The following is a 19675-nucleotide window of genomic DNA, read 5'->3' on the forward strand; positions in this document are numbered from 1 at the left end:
ATGGTAGTGATTGCAAGTAGAGAGAACTTACCTCGAGGTGCAGTAGAGTGAAAGAAATTCAGATAGTGCATAGCACAGTATTGTCAAATCTATGACTTCTAGAAAGAGCGGATTAATTTAGATGGCAGTATGGAATGAAACCCTCAAAATAACCCTCTGACTCACTGTTCACACTTTGTGCATGCTCCGTATTCCCATTGCCCACCTTACCCCTCCACCCACGCAAAGCCCTACTCCCACCCCGCTGGCATAAATGTGGAAAATATTTGCTACTATCCATGCCATATACAATTCTGCAGTACTGTGGATGTTACAGTTCAAGGTGGACCTGGAACATTTCAGTTTGCTGGCCTTCCCGTCATCCTTACCTTGGCACCTCGGATATTCATGAAAATTATGGCAGTGGTGGCTGCCCATCTTTGGAGATCGGGAGTACTCTTAAGCCTGTATCTCAACAACTGGCTACTAAAGACTGGCTTGCCAGTGTCACTCGTAGATCACCTCTGGGCGACACCTGAACTCCTGGCATAAACAAGCCCAGGTCCCACCTGATCCCCTTGCAGAACTTTGCATTCATTTGGGCAATTCTTGACATCCTTGAATCAAGGCTTTTACTCAGCTGCAGTGAGTCCAGGACATTCCAGGATATGATACCGATGTTTCAAGATCAGTCGTGGTTTTGGTGAGGACATCTGAGGCTTCTTGTTCTCCTGTCTAAATACATTCTTCTTCTCCCAAATTCCAGGTGGACCAGGTTTTCGCTGCAGTGTAGTTTCAGATTCTGGTGAGCCCAGCATCAGGGATGCTTCTCCAACTCCATTTGAATATCAAGGGAGGCATCAAAGTATCTGCAGTTGTAGCTGACCTGTGGAAGGCTACTCACTCTTCATAGAGGTCATGGTTTCAAATGTGTCACTGCATGGTTGGAAGTTACACCTGGGAGAAGGGGAGATCTGTTCTTTACTCTCGTATAGTCCTCTGGAGTTTTGGGTGATCCTCTTAGCCCTTAAAGCAACAATGGGTGGGGTACTGGATTCTGTGTCAACAGGTGCGACCCCTCCGAATGTCCAGCTAGGTTGTAAACCAGAAAGAATGTTGCCAAAGGTAAGTAACTTGTTCATAAGTCTTCTGTGAATACCGCAATTGGGCAGGAAAACTCTGTGCATATGATTTCCTTAAGCATTCCTCTCTGGGTATTTGTTTTGCATAACATGATTAGTGAAGCCACTACTTTTTTGATACTTTCATTGATTTATGAATTCATCAGTTCTACTATTCGCTGAAGTAGGGTTCATATAAAACTGAATAGAAAAGGCTTGTGTGATGTAGGCCCAGAATGGCAGCACCCTTATCAAATTTGCATGATATCTGCTGGCTCTAGAGAATTCACATTTAGTTTCAGGGTATGTAGATTTATCTAGTGAGTATATAACAAATCTGCTTCAGGCCAAGCCTTCCTTGACACATATTAGGCTCCCCTTTTAAAGTTAGAAATACTTAACAAATTAGGCTTTGCAAAGGTGTCCAGCACTAATACAGGCGGTATGTAAACCATTTGTATAACCCCCAGTTAAAGGGGTAGAATTGAATATAGTAAGCTACCAATATATTAGTAGGAAACTGTCTGCCTATAAATAGTTAAATTGCCATCCATTGTATTGGCTTTGTCTAGGCAGAAGACAAAGCACACTTCATTCTGACTTCCTTTTTCACTGCAGTGCTAATGGACTTGTGTGTTTTATGGTGTCTTGCTGTTCCGCATGTCCACCATGTGTTCCATTCCATAGCTTTTTCTTTAGAATGAAGACAAGTACTTGTCTGCCCTGCGTACCATTATCACAGTAGTCTACACCTAATTTCAGGTACTCGTGTGGTCCATGTGCACACATGTTCTAAAACAGACTACTGTTGACCTTGCTATGCTCGGTAACCAATGTTTCTTGGAGTTTGCTAGTAAGGATCATGAAGTACTGTTTTTGTTCCATTCAAACTTGTACCTTATGCTGTCACTAAGTTCTGTTTAGTACATGTTCTAGTGGATTAATTGTAATGATTTATAATGTATTTTTCCCCAACAGGTTTGATTTTTGTAGTGGACAGTAACGACCGAGAGAGAGTAAATGAAGCCCGGGAGGAGTTGATGAGAATGCTGGCAGAAGATGAGCTTAGAGATGCAGTCTTACTAGTATTTGCAAACAAACAGGTACATTCCTTCATTTGAAAGCATTTTTAATAGTGGGACAATCCTCCAACCAGATCTTGTGAAGCAATGGGACATTATTTAGACCAGTGATTTTTTTTTTTTTAACCTGTGGTCCGACGATCCCTGGGGGTTCGTGACACCTACCTGGGATCCGAACTAGTGTGCAAGTTGGAAAATCCTACTTGCTAGTGGGAGCACAATTCCATTAACACACAAGTGTTGTATACCAAGATAAGTTCAACTTTTCAAAAATTTATAAGATTCGTATTTCCAAAATGAATCACAGAGTTGGAAGGTTAACTGAGTCTTTTAATGCATTAACCAACATGCATCTTCATTATTTACCATCCATAATGAAGTCTTTCATATATTCGTATTCCATTTTCGTAAACCCAATTCATTTTGGGTCGTTTCTAGACCCTTCATCAGGGGTCATCCACGAGAGTGCTGGAAATAAAACAGAACATGAGGCCATTCATCATACAGTCCAACCGACTATGTTTTAACTCCTACAATTATACTAAATGTGAGTAAAGGTGAAGTGTCACAAACAAATTCATTCTATGTGCTATTAATTAATAAAAACATCGAAGTCCATCGCGAGTGCGGCACAGTGTAGTAAACAAAGTGCATGTGAATAAAACCAGACCGAAAGTGAACGTGAATTTTAAGCCTCCGACCTTGGTAACCCTGCAAAGTGAATCATGACCGTGAATACTGGAAGGAAGAACCAGTGAACCGTTATGCATGGTGACTACTAAGTGAAACAAGACCATGCGTGAACAAACTACAAGCGATGACCTGCAGGTTTTAAATAGAGAGTAAAAATAAGGCCGTGAATGACGGTAAACAAAGGCTCAAAGCAGTAGACCGTTATACACGGTAGCTACCTGGGATACTCAACTGCTTAGAAAATTAAGTACTATCAGATTAATGAAGTATTTATAACTAAAGTCGCAAAATGTAAAACAGAATTTTAAGACTTCCCATAAATGTGAAGGAAGTTGAAACTCAAGGCTAAAAACTTACTGTCAGATTTGTGGGAGCAGTGCAAATGTATCAAACCAGATGGATGATTGGAGGCCTCAGTTAAATTAGAGCGTCCCAACCATTCCATAAAAATAAAAATGTTTAAGTTTTTGTTAGTCAACAGAAGTCAATTGTCATGATCCACTGATCTTGACTAACCAGCAGACCAAAAACTGTATTTTGGTTATTTTTAAAGACCTAGTCCGAGCAAGCATCTTAACACCTAGAGTGGTCAAATATAGAGCCTCTCCTACAGACCCCATTTTTATCAAGGGACAAGTGCCATTATATTCCTTAGTAGTTTCCAATGCTCGTAAGAGCACATTCTCAAACATTAGGGGATGCTCCTTCGCCAGATAAAGAATCCAAACTAATTGATGCTTCTGGCTAAGCGCATAGCTGCTCAGGCAGGAACTCAATGACTCATTGCAAATACCCAAGGCCTTTTAGCTAGATAGGACAGAGTACACTGGGACGAAATGGAGCAATTGCTCCAATATCTCCCAGACGAGCATAAGGCTAAAGCACAAGACTTAGTGAATGAGAGTAAGCTCATCTCCAATTCCTCTATTCGTTGTGCTCTAGATGCAGCAGACACCGCAGCTAGACAGGTTAACATTAGCATCCTCCTTAGGAGACACGCTTGGTTAACCTGAGGTCAAACAATCCATCCTTACCACACCATTTGATAAGGAACACCCATTTGTCCCTAGCGTTGACCAGGCATTAGAAAAAAATGAAAAAAGGACACTGAAGTCGCTAAATCCATGGGAGCACTTCTGTTGGATGCAGTCTGAGGTTCCTTTCGCCGATTCTCGTACAGAAGTGGGTCAAAAACCACACTACCAGATAAAAATACCTCCGCTTACAAAGGTAACAACTAGTCCTCTTCCTCCAAAGGTTTTTTCCGAGGAGGTTATAGAGGCAACAACTTCAAAGGTAGGGGTAAGGGTAACACACCCATAACTCTCATTCCCCCAACAAACAGTGACTTGCCCACGCTTCCCTCTGATTATACCACACCTGTCGGGGGAAGACTTTAACAATTCCTCCCCATGTGGCAGTCCATAACATCCGACAAATGGGTGCTTGGAATTATCCAACATGGTTATTGCCTGGTGCTTACCAGCACTCCCCCAAACATTCCACCTCGATCTCACAAGTTCTCTACAAAACGCATACACTTGCTAAAACAAGAGGTCCAGTCTCTTACTAAAAGGAACTATATAGAGCCAGTTCCAATACAGTACCAGGTCTCAGGAGTTTACTCTACTTTCTCATCCCCAAAGAGCACGGTTCCCTAAGACCTATTTTGGATCTGAGAGAGCTAAACCATTGCATACTGTCAGAGCAATTTCACATGGTTACACTTCAACAAGTACTCCCACTTTTACAAAAAGTAGACTTCTGGCTACTCTAGACTTGAAGGATGCATATTTTCATGTTCCAGTTCATCCAGCTCATCGCAAATACCTCAGATTTGTGATAGGCAAGCACTACCAGTTCAAGGTGCTTCCCTTCAGAGTGACTACATCGCCCAGAGTTTTTACCAAATGACTGGCAGTAGTCGCTGCTCATTTCAAAGACCACAAATTCACGTCTTCCCCAATTTAGACGACTGGCTCATCAAAGCCAGCCAAGAAAGGTTAGAGAGACGTTCTAGTTGGGCTATTTCGTTCTAGTTGGGCTATTTCACTCGTACAAAACCAGAGAAATTCCACAGCCAAAGTTAGCTGAACTAACTATAACTCGGACCCCGCAATGCACTGCTGATGACGTCACATATTACATCACTCATGACATGGTCGTTGACATCACTGATGACGACATCCAGTGTTTCTAAAAAGTTTGATATATATACACACACACACCAAGGTGTATTGAAGAATGAGTGGGTGTCTGTATAGATGATTCAGTGACTGAGTGATTATACATGTCTCAGTGAATGTATGGGTGAGTGACTAATCTGTGTGAATGTATCAGTCTGTCACTTGGTGTGTAAGTGGCTGCATGGGTTGGTGAGTAGCTACAGGAGTGTTTATATGGGTTATTTATTGGTTGTCTGAGTACCTGTATGGGGTGGGGGGGGGGGGCAGTGACTCCCTGCATGGAAGTGAGTGGGTTATTCACTAATGTATGGGTTCATGACTGCGTCTGTGAGGGACTGTATGGGTGAGTGTGTATGGCTCTGTTGAGCGAATTGATTGTCGTATATGGGTGAGTAACTACATATGTGTAAGGCAGTATATGTGAGTGTTGAAGTATATAAGTGACTCTATATGAGAGTGATTTTGAGTGTCTATGGATGACTGTCCTTCTGTTAGGGATTGTATAAGAGTAAGTATGTGTTAGTATCTATAAATAAGTGAGGGAGGTGGTGTGTGTGTATAACTATAGGTGAATAAATGAGTGTGATTCACTCTTGGTGAGTGACTAGGTGTGTGAGTATCTGTGGGTGGTGGTATGTGTATGGGTGCATATATCAGTGACTGTATTGATGAGTGGCTGTATGGGTGAGTGGGTGGGTGCCTAGACCTATGAATCAGTGAGGGGATATGTACTAACTGGTATTGGTGTGTCTGGTTTCGAGAATGGTAGTATGTATTTTAGAGTGGGTGTATGAAAGGTTATATTAAGGTGAGTAGGTGCATCAGAGATAGTGGTTGATGTGATCAGTGTTGTCATTTGAGATATCATGAGTGGTGTAATATGTGACATCAGCAGTGCATTGCGGGGTCCTGCAAAGACAACATGCGCCACTCTCTCCACTGTTGGTGGCCCTGGGTGAAAGCTCTCCGCGGGAGTGTGCCCACTCTAAATTGGAAGTATAGCTTCCTTTCAATAGAGACATCAATAGAGACAGTCACCTGATCCCAGTATGACTCATAACCTCTGAGGCTTATAATCTAAGAATTTGCTTACCAATTTGAGGGAAACTGCCTTTCTAGAGTAGTTGGCTGCTATAGTTGCCAATAGAGCATCTTCAGTAAGTTGTTTGATGGGAAGCCGGTGGTAGCGTTGTGATCCCAGAGATCAGATAGCCCTAGGGTATAGAGTGACGCTTTGATGTTAAGGAGCCAAGGTACTTTGGCAAATAGATCTGCATTCAGTGCGTCCTGGAGGGCTGTGGCATAATGGGTAAGTTCTGGGGTTGTCAGATGCTTCCAGTATAACGAGGGGTGCAACCTACCTGCCAACAAGGCTTCTTATTCCCATGTCCAGGTAAAGGGGGTGCTTGGGGGAGGTTAAGCAGGAATTTGTTTTCAGTACTGGTCAGTGTTTCGATGTTGGAAAAGCCCCACAACTCTGCCCCATAAAGAGCGGAGTCCACAGCCTTAATCTTGTGTAGGTGTAGTAGAGGCAGAATGGGTTTGGTGTAAGAGGCCCGATATTCTTTGAGGATTGCCCCAGTGGTTTGTTTAAGTTTTAAGGCAGCTTTAGTGACTTGGGGTTCCAGTACATGCATCCGCTAAAGGTAAAACCCAAGTAAGTGAAACAGTCTACCATCTCAGTCATGACTCATTTTCTCTTGAATTATCTGATAGACAACAACCACAAATCCTGTTCAGGGTGCACCGCAAAAATCACCAAATTCACCAGTAGAACCGGAGTTAATGAATTTTAAAGTTTCAGGTAACAATAGCGCAAAAAAGACTCGAAGCACTAACTGTGGTTATCGGATTGTGGAGAACCGGGACAAAGTAACAAGTTCAGGCCGAATCGTTGGAGCGTAGGCTGGGCACAGGACAGAGTTTAGATAGCTGGGAGTTGTAACTTATGTGATTGGTGCAACATCTGTTTTGCTTTGCAAGGCTTCCCAGCGCTCTACGGGTTTCAGTAAAGCTTTGCAGGGCTTTGCGTCACTCTGCATTAGTCCAGATGTAGTTATGAGCTGCACTGCAAGGTTTTGCATGCCTACTCGTCACTTGTTTTTAGAACCGGTGAAGTTTCAGGCGGGCTCTGAAAGGCTTTCCAGGGCCCTGCTTCGCTTCGGATCTCATGAGATCTTTAGGTAGGCCGGGAGGAGTGCTGTCACTGATTCCAGCCTAGGGTCCAAGATCTCTGAGGCACTTCTTGCGTATCAGGACCAGCAGAGGCAGGTCCAGTTTGCAGATCCAGGTTTGTCCGGTAATAGCAGGTAGCTGGGCAGTTGCAGAGAGTTCTTAAGCTTTTGTCCCTGTAAGCCAATTGACCCTTGGAGTCATACTGGGTAACCTGAAATGAAGACAAGCAGGTCCAGTGTTGCTTTTCAGACAGTCCTTCAAGCAATAGGTTAGACCTCTGGCAGCATGCAGTCCATCTTAAGTAACTTTCACAGGCCTAGGAGTTTTCTGATATGTGGCTCTAGAGGTCTAGTATTTATGCCTGGTGCTATCCTTTGTGTTGTGGGGGGGGGGGGGGGTGACTCACTCTCCTACCCCCACCTCTGGCTTTGGAAAGTTCTTCCCCTTCTCTGTCAAGGCTCCAAACATTCTGGGGGCACAACAGGCAGGGGGAGCTTGCAAGTGTAAGTGGGAATGTGTCCTCACCTAAGCCCCTTTGAGTTACTGTCTGGAAGGAATAAATAAACCCCAACAGCAGAGCGATACACTCACAAGACCCAAGACGGTGGCAGAAAGCACAAATGGTTTTGACAGGAAATTGCTAACTTTTTTAAAGTGTCATTTCCAGAATTGTGACTTAAAATCTGACTATCATTAAAGAGTATTTTAAATTGCAGTCAATTTGAGTGTAAACAGTGTATTGCTGTCTGCTCCCAATTCAAAGTTAGCACTTGTTAAAGCTAATAAGGTAATCCTGTGTTAGTCAATAGGAGAGATAGGCTCACTGCCAGGACATGTAAAGCTTAAGTATACATGTCCTACTTTTTACTTACAGTGCACTCGTTCATATAAACCTTTAGGACCTACACAGTAGCAATGACTTGTAAGTATTAAAAAGGAAGGTTTAGACCTGCTGAAAGGTTTTTTTTGCCAGATCAAATGGCAGTATGACCATTTAAAACTGCACACTAAGACTAAAACTGCAAACAAAGGCTGCAGTGGCAGGCCTGAGGCAGGTTTTAGAGTGGTACTTTAATGAGTGGCCCAATGAGTACTGCAGGCCCACTAGTAGCACTTAATTTACAGGCCCTGGGTACATGTAATACAATTTACTAGGTACTTATAAGTACATTTAATGTCAATTAGGTGTAGTCTGATTTTCCTGTGTTTAGGGTGAGTCCAGAAGCACTTTGCCACTGGCTATCAGGGAGGAAGTGCGAAGGGTTCCAATGCCAACAAAAATGGGTTCATCAACAGAAGGCAACAAATCGGGGTTGACCCTCCAAAAAGGGCAGGTCCAGCAGTGTTCATCAGTGAGGACACTTGTTGCATTACCCACTGCAGTGCTGTGACATGCCTTCCTCTCCCTGTGTGGTGTTTACACATTTAATAGCTCAGCCAGGACCTGAGTTATGTGGGTGCTTTCAGCCATATTGTATAGTAGAGGTGCGACGCTTCTTTGCCTTTCAGCCTTGGTGAACAGCAGCCACATGGCTATGCGCGTGGCTAAAAGACATTGACAAAGCCAATTGAATTTTTAAAAATCAGTTTTCGCCTCAGTAAAGCATCTGTGCTGCAGTACAGCATGGCTAAAAAACATTGCCAAAGCAAGTAGCTTTCATAAGAGACCTTGGCTTTGCCAATATTTGAATATTGGGGCTTATTTTGCATCCTCGGACAATGACCTAGAGCAGGAGCAAGAAAGACTGAAAAAAAAGGAGTAAGCTAGATAAACCATGGCCAAGGGAGAAAGCAGACATGAAAGAACCTATAGAGTAAGATAAAGAAGGAAATGTGAAGGTAGAAGAAAAGGGCATAAAATGAGAATAAAAGTGGACATTCTCTGTATCGGGTACGTCAGAATTCTGCATCCGTGGCAATGGCCTTCTGAGAAAACAAATGTGGCCCCTCAAATTGTATTCATGTATGTATTTGCATAATTATTTCTATACATTAAGCAATCTATTTGACACCATACTTGGATACATTGTTTGTCCCTTGTACTTCTTGCCCTATCCTTTCTCTAGTAAAGCAGCATTCCTTGTATTTGGTTTGAAAACATACAGCCATTTGCTTGGGATTTAACAAGCAGTACAGCCTGTTTGTTCATAGCATCCTCTTAATGACTTAATTCTATAAACTGGGCTCTGCAACTGAAACCAGATCACTCTCAACAGGTCATCTTAGAGGTAGAAGAAAGAGATGGAAAGCCTCGTTTCGCCAAGTCTTGAGATGCTTCTAAGATAATTCCTTGACACAAATGCATATATATTGTTTTACAGTTTGATCTATTGCATACGACTTGCTTTGCATATTACCAGAGTCTCACATTGTGTGGAACTACTCCAAAACAGCTTGCTGCAGCTTGTCGTTAATGAAATGCAGAAAGCAGCATAAGCATAATTCTTGAAGCCTCTGTGTATTAAACTTCAAATTTAGTTGGAGCGGTACACGTGCACGCAACCGGTTTACCATATTAGCACGAACCTTTGAAACAATTGCTGACTTTTGTTTACTCCTTTTGCAGCGCTGGGTCGTGTGGGAACATTGAAGCTTAAAGCAACTTTACTGTGTGCTTCTGACTATGCAAATAAAACAAAACAATTACAGGGGCAAGCGCATAGTTTGTGTAATCTGCCTTAGAGATTCCTGATCCATTTAGACCACCATTTTAGTAGACTTGCAGATTGTCGTTTTGGTACAGATAGAATCCCTGGTAAATAATGTTCAGATGGAATTCCTCACCTTGGGGCCGATTCAAAGAACTAATCTGAGCTAAAAACCCAAACTTGCTACTTTTGGTATTCACAGAAGGCATTTATTAGTAGTGAAGTTGGGACTCTTAACTTTACTACTAAACTGAGACAAAATCCTAAATTTACGACTTGGTATTCACAAAAGGCATTTAGTAGTAAAGTTAGGATTCCTAACTTTACTACTACTAATTGCCTTAAGTCGTAAAGTTAGGAGTGCTGGCCTTCTGGTCACTACAACCCCAAGAGTGTCCACAGAATGTCTAGTGGTAGTGACTGCTCACTTGCACAGTAGCTGTTCATGTCCTCCCTTATTTAGACTGATAAAGAGCAGAAGCAAATGTCAAAACCTATGACGCCCTCAGGAACGCAGGCTAGGCTTCACCATCATTGCCCAAAAAAAATCCCATCTCCTACAGGTTCACAATTTTTGGGACTTTTTTCTAAATGCCAACATGAGAAAAGACTACCGGAACCAAGAGGCTGGTAGCTGTGTGAAATTGGGTTGTTGAATGAGAGGGGTGTTAACCCTGTCCAAGCCGCACCCACAATCCTCGTCCTGGTGAACCACAGATGTCACTAAATTAACCTGTGCTTAATCCTCTGGTAGCTTGGCACAAAAGCAGTCAGACTTAATTTAGATGCATTGTGCGAAGTATTTATGCAACGCTCACAGTAATGGTGATCACGTAAGGAAAGTTCCACACCAATTTAGAAAAATAGAGTAAATTTTAATAATTTATTAGACACAAAGTTTAAGGTAAAAACTAGCTCCTGAAAGATCTTAAGCGCCTTTCGCAGCTATCTAGGCCTACGAGACGGTGTCTAAGTAACACAATATGACCAAATGTAAGCTGGAAACAAGAAAGGGACTGGAACCAGTCGGCGCTTAACTTCGGACTTGGAGGAGGGGGGTGTAGGACTCAATCAGGTTGGGTGCAGGACTTAATCAGGTTGAGCACATGTGTGAGTTCAAGCCTTTCATGTCCTTGAGCCTCTAATAAGGAGGCCATCCAACTAGCTCTTGGGGTCACTATAGTAATCATGGGTTTAAGATGTGCATCATGCCTCAAGCAGAAGGTCAGGACTAAGGGTTCAAGACAGGCTTCGGGCAGCAGAGCAATATTTTCAAGTGGAGCAAATCACTCTTCTGAAGTAGACAGCAGCCTCAGTCTTTCCACAGGTCCAGAAAGGGTAGAGTTGGTCTGAGGCTCCTATTTTTATACCTGGTGCCGCTTTGGAGGTAGAAGTTTCTAGAGAATTTCCTTTGTGCTTGGTTTCCTCCTGCCCTGGCTGTCTGCATGAACAATGCAAGGGTGACGAGCCCTTTTTGTGAAGATGGGGCACAGCGTATCAGTTGCAAGTTCTGCCAGTTGAAGGCCCGCCTAGGCATACCTCATCCCTTTGTGTGGTTGTCTAGGAAGTATAAACAAAGTACCTGCCAACTACTGTCATGTGACCTAGGAACAGGCTGCAGGCAACAATAGGTAGGGTAATGCCAACTCTAAAAGTGGCATTTTCAAAATTGTAACTTCAGGGATGTGGAATTCCTATAGCCTGACGCCGGGACATATTGTTTGGGGTCAAGGGCAACAAGTTTTCATGTGTATTTTGTTCTTGGGACAAGTAGGCCCAACCCCCTACAGCACAAATCCTTTGGCTCTCAATGTACCATACCACATTATGGATCAGGAAAGGGCAATGTCTGCAGTTAAGGTAATATTTGTGTCCATGTGTTAAATGCTGTTCAAGCTTGTATTTATGGTTCATTAATGCAAAGCCTTTATTATTAGGGTGAGCACTAAAAGTAAATGTTGTAAGCTCGGCCTGACTACCGACGGTGGTTCCAGTATAAATGTGTACACACGTTCGAGGCATATGAGCTGCTGCAGTCAAATTATTGCATTAGATCGCCGCCTAGTGTTGGGTCCGGATGTTGCACGTTGTTGTCTTGGAAGAGTCTTCGAGGTCTCACGAGATAGGTGACTCCTCCCCTGGACTACAGTGCGCATGGACAGCACCTCCATCATCAGATTGTTTTTTTCCGCCATCGAGTTCGGATGTACTTCTGCAACGCCAACTTCGACTCCGAAGTTTTTAACTTTATTCACAGCAAATCAAAAGTATCTCGACGGGATTGCTCTCCGGTCGGTACCCTGCAACTTTACAAGACTTTATTTCCCATATTTTCATCGACGCATCCGGGCCTATCGACACCACGTGGGCCTCGGGCCCATGGAAAGGAACCCCTTCAAAAAATGCCCCCAGTGCGGTGCTAAATACCCACACACGGATCATCACCTAGTGTGCAACAGATGTCTATCTCCGGAGCATAAGGAAGAAGACTGTTTAGCTTGCGCACTCTTCCGTTCCAAAAAGACAATCAGGAGCCGGAGGGCCCATCGACAAGCGATGCATCGACAAGCAGCAGCAACTGCACCGGACGATATCTTCGACGACCCCTCGGATGCCGAGGACTCGGACGACCTACAACTCGTCACAGTCGAAGAATCTGACTCAGATGACCCAATCCCAGCGGGGCAGCACGTGAGTACCGATGCCCCTGTCCCAATCATCCCACATAAGGCTCCGGTCAAGACATCGCCACAAGGCCTTCGTCACGATCGAAACATCCCTTCGGAAGCCCCACCCTCGGGCCCGGCTCTGAAGATAATAGAAAAGCCTTCCGGTAGCTCGGGACCGAGCAAACCGCATCTCCCAACACCAAAAATGTCTTCGGCGCCGAGAAACACATACGACATCAACTCCGGCACCGAGAGACTCGACCATTCCCAAAAACGTCGAGCCGAAGCATCTCGAGCCGAAAACGGTCGATCCCAAGAAAAATATTGACCCGAAAAAGACAAACTACTCCAAAAAGGTCACGAGCCTAAAAAACAGATCGAACCCAAGAAAACGGTCGATCCGAAAAAGGACGTCTAAGTCAAAGCTCCCGAACCGAACAAAAACAAGGTTCCCGAGCCAAAAAAGTCGAAGCCGAAGCCTACAAAACCTTCGACTCCCAATAAGAAAAACCACATCTTCGGTGCCGAAACCACCAAATACAGAGGAGGAGCTGTTTTATCCGGATCCTGTCGATCCAAAACAGAAAAAAATCGTCATTGACCCTAACACAGGTCATGTGGTGCTCCACAAGAGAAAAATTCCTCCTACCTTACCCTCTCCTATTCCTCTTAAAAGGAAGGACATTGCTACTTCTCCTATTAGACCTGTTACTCCTCCTCCTCTCTCTCCTATTATGCCTTATGTGCCATACACACCTCCCATGCCTCAACAGCCTGATGGGGACCCAGATGATGACATAAATAATGATCCACAAGACCTCTATGAAGATCCTGATGACACAAATCCCTACCAGGACACATGGGGAGACCCATATTCACCGGACAATAACCCACCTATTCTAGACCCCACACCATATCATTCAAAACCGTCCCCTCCTGACGACACCATTGCATTCCATCAGTTGGTAGACAGAGCTGCTAGTTTCCACGGGGTAGATATGCATGCTGACCCTATGGAAGAGGATTTCTTGCTGGACACCTTCCCAACCACAGAAAGAAGTGTACGCACATTACCCATGCACAAAGGAGTTTTAAAACATGCACCAGAAATATTCAAAGACCCAATTAGGGCTAGAATACTCAACCCTAGGGTAGAAAAGAAATATAGAGCAGCACCCTCCAACCCTACATACATCAAGGGTCAACTACAGCTTGATTCTCTAGTAGTCGCTAATGCAAGAAAAAGGGCTAACTCACAAACCACTGGTGACGCTGCACCACCAGAAAAAGAGTCCAAACTACTAGAGGCATCTGGGAAAAGGGTGGCTTCACAAGCAGCCAACACCTGGAGAATAGCTAACACACCAGCATTGTTAGCTAGATATGACCGGGCGCACTACGACAAGTTAGAGGAGCTGCTACAACATCTCCCTGAGCCATATAAACAGGCAAATGACATTATCCAAGAAGGATAGTTCATCACTAATGCTTCAATAAAGTGTGCTCTAGATGCAGCTGACACAGCCTCTAGAACAGTCAATACAAGCGTGATGTTAAGGAGACACGCATGGCTTCGCATATCAAGTTTCAAACCAGAGGTACAAACCACTATTCTCAATCAACCCCTTAACCAAGATTTCCTGTTCGGGCCGGAAACAGATGTCCTATTAGACAAAATGAAAAAGGATACTGACACCGCTAAATCTATGGGTGCACTGCAGTCTTACCAATCCAAACGTTCCTTTCGTAGATCCTCCTATAGAGGTACAGGGAGAGCAAATAATACACAAACCTCTCAACCTTTCCAAACTACCTCCCAAAACACATTTCACAGAGGCAGAGGAGGATATAGAGGAAACAATACTAAAGGCAGAGGTAGAGGTAACAACAACCGTACCTCCACCACCTCTTACACCTGCTTCCAGACCACTTAACACCAGTCGGAGGCAGAATATCACGGTTCCTACCTGTCTGGGAATCCATCACAACAGACAGGTGGGTGAAGCAAATTATCCATTCTAGTTACTGTCTAGAACTTACATCTACCCCACCCAACATACCACCCAAACACAGACCAATGTCGGAGGAACATACCATACTATTACAACAGGAGGTCTTAGCAATGCTACAAAAGCACGCTATAGAACCAGTTCCTCTGCAACAACAAGGAAAGGGATTTTACTCTCTATTTCCTAATCCCCAAAAAGGACGGCTCCCTCAGGCCCATTCTCGACCTTCGTCCCCTCAATCAATATATACACTCCGATCATTTTCACATGATCACACTCCAACAAGTACTACCACAACTACAGCAAGGTGACTTTCTTGCCACGCTAGATCTAAAAGATGCATATTTCCACATACCTATTCATCCCGCACACAGGAAATACCTCAGATTTGTAGTGCAAGGACAGCACTACCAATTCAAAGTCCTACCCTTCGGAGTAACAGCACCAAGGGTGTTCACAAAATGCTTAGCAGTAGTGGCAGCACATCTAAGGAGACAACATATTCATGTGTTTCCATACCTAGACGATTGGCTGATAAAAGCCAAATCACATCACCAAGGCCTGCAACACACAGTGACCACAATCCATCTATTACACAACCTGGGATTTTCCCTCAACTACCCAAAATCCCATCTACAACCCTCCCATATACAGCAGTATCTGGGAGCAACTATAGACTCCACAGTAGCAAAGGCTTACCCAGCTCCAGCCAGAATACAAAACATTCAAGCGATGATCCTAAAATTCCAACCTCAAACTCTTTTGACAGCAAGAGTGTTTATGCAACTCATAGGCATGATGGCATCTTGCATATGCATAGTCCCACATGCTCGGCTACAAATGCGTCCCATACAAGAATGCCTAGCAACACAATGGAACCAGGCTCAAGGGAAACTAAAGGACCTAGTGTTGGTAGATAGTCGTACCCATCGCTCTCTGCAGTGGTGGAACACACAACCTTTCAAAAGGACGACTGTTCCAAGAGCCAGTTCCACAAGTGGTGTTGACAACGGACCCATCACTCACAGGGTGGGGAGCCCATCTACTTCAACATACAGTGCAAGGTCTATGGACACCGCACCAAAAAATACACCACATAAACTATCTAGAATTACTGGCAATCTTTCAAGCAATGAAACCTTTTCAAAAACACATAGCCAACAAGACTGTTCTAGTCCGGACGGACAATATGACAGCAATGTTCTATATACAGAAACGGGGGGGGACACACTCTCTGCAGCTATCACAACTAGCGCAAAGTATATGGAGATGGGCCATTCCACAAAACATCCATCTTCTAGCAGAACATCTCCCAGGAGTAAACAACCAGATTGCAGACCTATTGAGCAGACACAGTCAACAGATCCACGAATGGGAAATTCACCCAGAAGTCCTACTCCCATTCTTTCAAACATGGGGACACCCAGACATAGATCTGTTCGCCACAAAGGAAAACACAAAATGCCCATCCTTCGCCGCCAGGTTCCCACACCCGCAGTCAAAGGGCAATGCGATATGGATGAACTGGTCTGGCTTTTCCGCCAACCCCGCTCATTCCATTAGTGGTACGCAAACTAAAGCAACAGCCACTTACGATGATCCTAGTTGCTCCCACATGGGCACGACAACCATGGTACACAACACTCCTAGAACTCTCTGTAGTCCCTCATCAAAGACTACACCTCTCCAAAACAACTCACACAGAACCATGGAGAGATACAACACCCAGACCCCAATCAAATGAACCTAGCAATCTGGCTCCTGAAGTCTTAGAGTTCGGATACCTTAACCTGCCTCCTGATTGTATGAATATCAAAGAGGCAAGACGTCCCACTACCAGAGCCTGTTACGCAAACAAATGGAAAAGATTTGTTATTTACTGCCAAAATAATCAAATCAATCCACTAGACTCTTCTGTCCAAAACATAATTTATCTACTACACTTACAAAGATGTAATCTAGCATATTCATCTATAAGATTACACCTAGCGGCTATTGCAGCATACTTCCAGAACAGACAACACGTGTCTCTTTTCAGAATACCACCCATTAAGGCATTTATGGAAGGGCTCAAAAGAATAATCCCTCCAAGAGTTCACCTTCCCCAGTCTGGAATCTTAACATTGTACTAACTAGACTTATGGGTCCCCCCTTTGAGCCTCTACATTCTTGCGAATTACAGTTCCTAACATGGAAGGTAGCATTTCTAATAGCAATCACTTCACTCAGAAGAGTGAGTGAATTGCAGGCACTAACAATTCAAGAACCTTTCATGCAAATACATCAAAATAAGGTAGTTCTCAGAACAAACCCTAAATTCCTACCAAAGGTCATAACTAGTTTTCACATTAACCAATCAATTGAGTTACCTGTCTTTTTTCAAAAACCACAGTCCGTAGCTGAAAGAGCACTCCACACACTGGATGTCAGAAGGGCTCTACTGTACTACATAGACCGAACTAAACCATTTAGGAATACAAAACAATTGTTAGTGTCTTTCTGTCAACCTCCTAAGGGTAACCCTATTTCAAAGGCAGGGATAGCCAGATGGATAGTTAAGTGCATACAAATGTTATCAAAAAGCTAAACGCACATTAACTATTCCCCCAAAAGCACATTCCACGCGCAAAATGGGGGCATCCATGGCTTTTCTAGGGAATATCCCCTTAGACATTTGTAAGGCAGCTACATGGTCTACCATACATACCTTCACTAAACACTATTGTGTTGATGTGCAAGCCAAACAACAAGCTTCTGTAGGTCAGGCTGTCCTTAACACTTTTCCAGACTACTGCAACTGCCACCGGTAACCACCACTAGAGGAGGAACTGCTATACAGTCTATGCAATAATGTGACTGCAGCAGCTCATATGCCTCGAACGGTAAATGCTACTTACCAGTATGCATCTGTTCTTGGCATGTAGAGCTGCTGCAGTCACATGCCCACCCTCCTCCCTGGTGCCGAGCGCAGTTGCAGTACTATCTTACTTGGATACATTTACATGGACACCTTTCTTTCTATTACTATCCTCCATCTTTGCCACAATGGCGAAAAAACAATCTGACGATGGAGGTGCTGTCCATGCGCACTGTAGTCCAGGGGAGGAGTCACCTATCTCGTGAGACCTCGAAGACTCTTCCAAGACAACAACGTGCAACATCCGGACCCAACACTAGGCGGCGATCTAATGCAATAATGTGACTGCAGCAGCTCTACATGCCAAGAACAGATGCATACTGGTAAGTAGCATTTACCTTTCAAAGTTTAGTAATATGAGGCTATGTATAATGCTCCCAGAATGCTCTCTGATAATATGCAAATATTTGCCGAAGCTTGAAAGCAAGAGTAATGATTCTTTGCTTTCAAAATAAAATGTTCACAAAAAAATGCAAGTAGGAATAAAAACATTTTGCTAAACTACTGTAAGATTTTAGGTACCATGTCTTTGCAGCAGCCTGTAACATGTTGATGTATGCTTGTATTTCCCAAAAATATTCATAATGGAAAAGCAGTGTAACCAGTTTAAATAAGATTGTGGGAAGCAAAAATTAACAAGCATTGGCAAAGCCAGTAGGTCTGAAATTGGTGGTCAGCCTTTTGGTTTTGTCAATGCGTGACTTGTTTAGGCATAGTTTTTGTAACACCTTATCGGTGTGGGAGCTGCTGGGCCCTTACCATTCTATCCAGCATTGGCAAAAGCAAAAATTGATTTTGGTCTCAAAAAGCACACATTGCCACAGCAGTTCAGGGCAATGAACCAAATTACTTTGAGTGCCAATATGCTCCTTGAAAAAAAAAAAGAACAGAATACGGTCACTTGCAGTGAAGCGAGCTGATAGACCGAGAGAAAGAGAGACAGACAGAGTTTTATTAAGCCCAAAAGTTCATGGTTGGCGCCAGGTCTAATTAGAGGCCCAATTATTAAAGAAAGTCTCAAAAGTACATCCATGGTATATATCCTTGCATTAAGTGCATATATACAGGTTCGAGGCATGTGGGCTGCTGAATTCATATCTGTGGATGTTTGCACGTTGTTGTCCTGGAAGAGTCTTCGACGTATCCTGAGATAGGTGACTCCTCCCCTGGACCACAGTGCGCATGGGCATCCTCTCCATCCTCAGATAGTTTTTTTCCGCCATTGGGTTCGGATGTGCTTATCTTGACTCAAGTTAGGAAAATTTAGTTTAAGGCCAAAAGGCCTTTAGTTTTCGTCGGTACTGTTCCCGCTCGGTATCGACAGCTTACTTGCTAGTTTAGCAAACTTATCAAGTTTTTTCGGATCTGTTTAATCCGACCATCGACTTTACATCGACGATGGAATCGAGGACCCCATTCAAACGGTGTCCTGTTTGCCACGCCAAATATCCACATATCGACGTCCACCCGGTGTGCAACAAATGCTTCTCGCCGGATCACGAAAAATCGAAATGTATGGCCTGTTCCCGATTCCGATCCAAGAAGACTCTCCGGAATCGACGGGCAGCGAGATTAGAAGCGCAGCAATCGGCACCGGCCCCGACCAACATCTTCAGCACCGAGGACGAAGATATTGAAAGCGTGGAAGACATAAACTCCAGCCCCGCTTCCGAACACTATTCCCGATCGGAAGACGCCGAGGAAGCGCTTTTTCACAGGGAAGAAGCCGACGATGAGGTAGGAGACTACGATGAGGCCTTTGGGGCCGAAGAAGATAGCTCTAGTGAAGAGCAGGGCATACCCGTCCAAACGGAGACTATGAAAGTGCGTCAGTCTACGGCTCCGGTCGAGGGATCGCCTTCGGGCCTTACCCGAGATCAATCCCGCAGTTCTTCGGCCCCGCCTTCTGGCCCGGCCTCGAACATCCAGCGAGAGCCATTATTACCGAAAAAGACTGGTTTCCCTTCAACAAAACCGAAACCAATCGTCGCACCGGTTCAACAGAAACTGAAAGTGAAACTGGCAGTGGTCGGCTCGAAGACCTCCACTCCTTCGACGCCAGCCAAAACCATCGGCTCCGAACGCACAAAAAGGGATTTCGGCGCCGAACTCGCTACAGCGGATGTCGGCACCGACCCGAAAAGGAAGGCCATCGGTACCACCAAAGCGCCTCGGCCCCCGGCACCAAAGCAATCG

General features: G+C 44.2%; 1 protein-coding gene across 3 annotated transcripts in view; it reads left to right on the forward strand.

The window, feature by feature from the left end:
* ARF1 (ARF GTPase 1) overlaps positions 1–19675 on the forward strand; it is a 118317-nt gene that overhangs the window by 73382 nt on the left and 25260 nt on the right. For all 3 annotated transcript variants that reach the window (XM_085628765.1, XM_085628766.1, XM_085628767.1), the window contains exon 4: positions 2079–2203. In XM_085628765.1, coding sequence (XP_085484891.1) covers positions 2079–2203 — 125 coding nt within the window. The remainder of the gene's footprint in view (positions 1–2078; positions 2204–19675) is intronic.

The sequence above is a fragment of the Triturus cristatus genome, chromosome 10 (genome assembly GCF_964204655.1).
Source record: "Triturus cristatus chromosome 10, aTriCri1.1, whole genome shotgun sequence".
Taxonomy (NCBI): domain Eukaryota; kingdom Metazoa; phylum Chordata; class Amphibia; order Caudata; family Salamandridae; genus Triturus; species Triturus cristatus.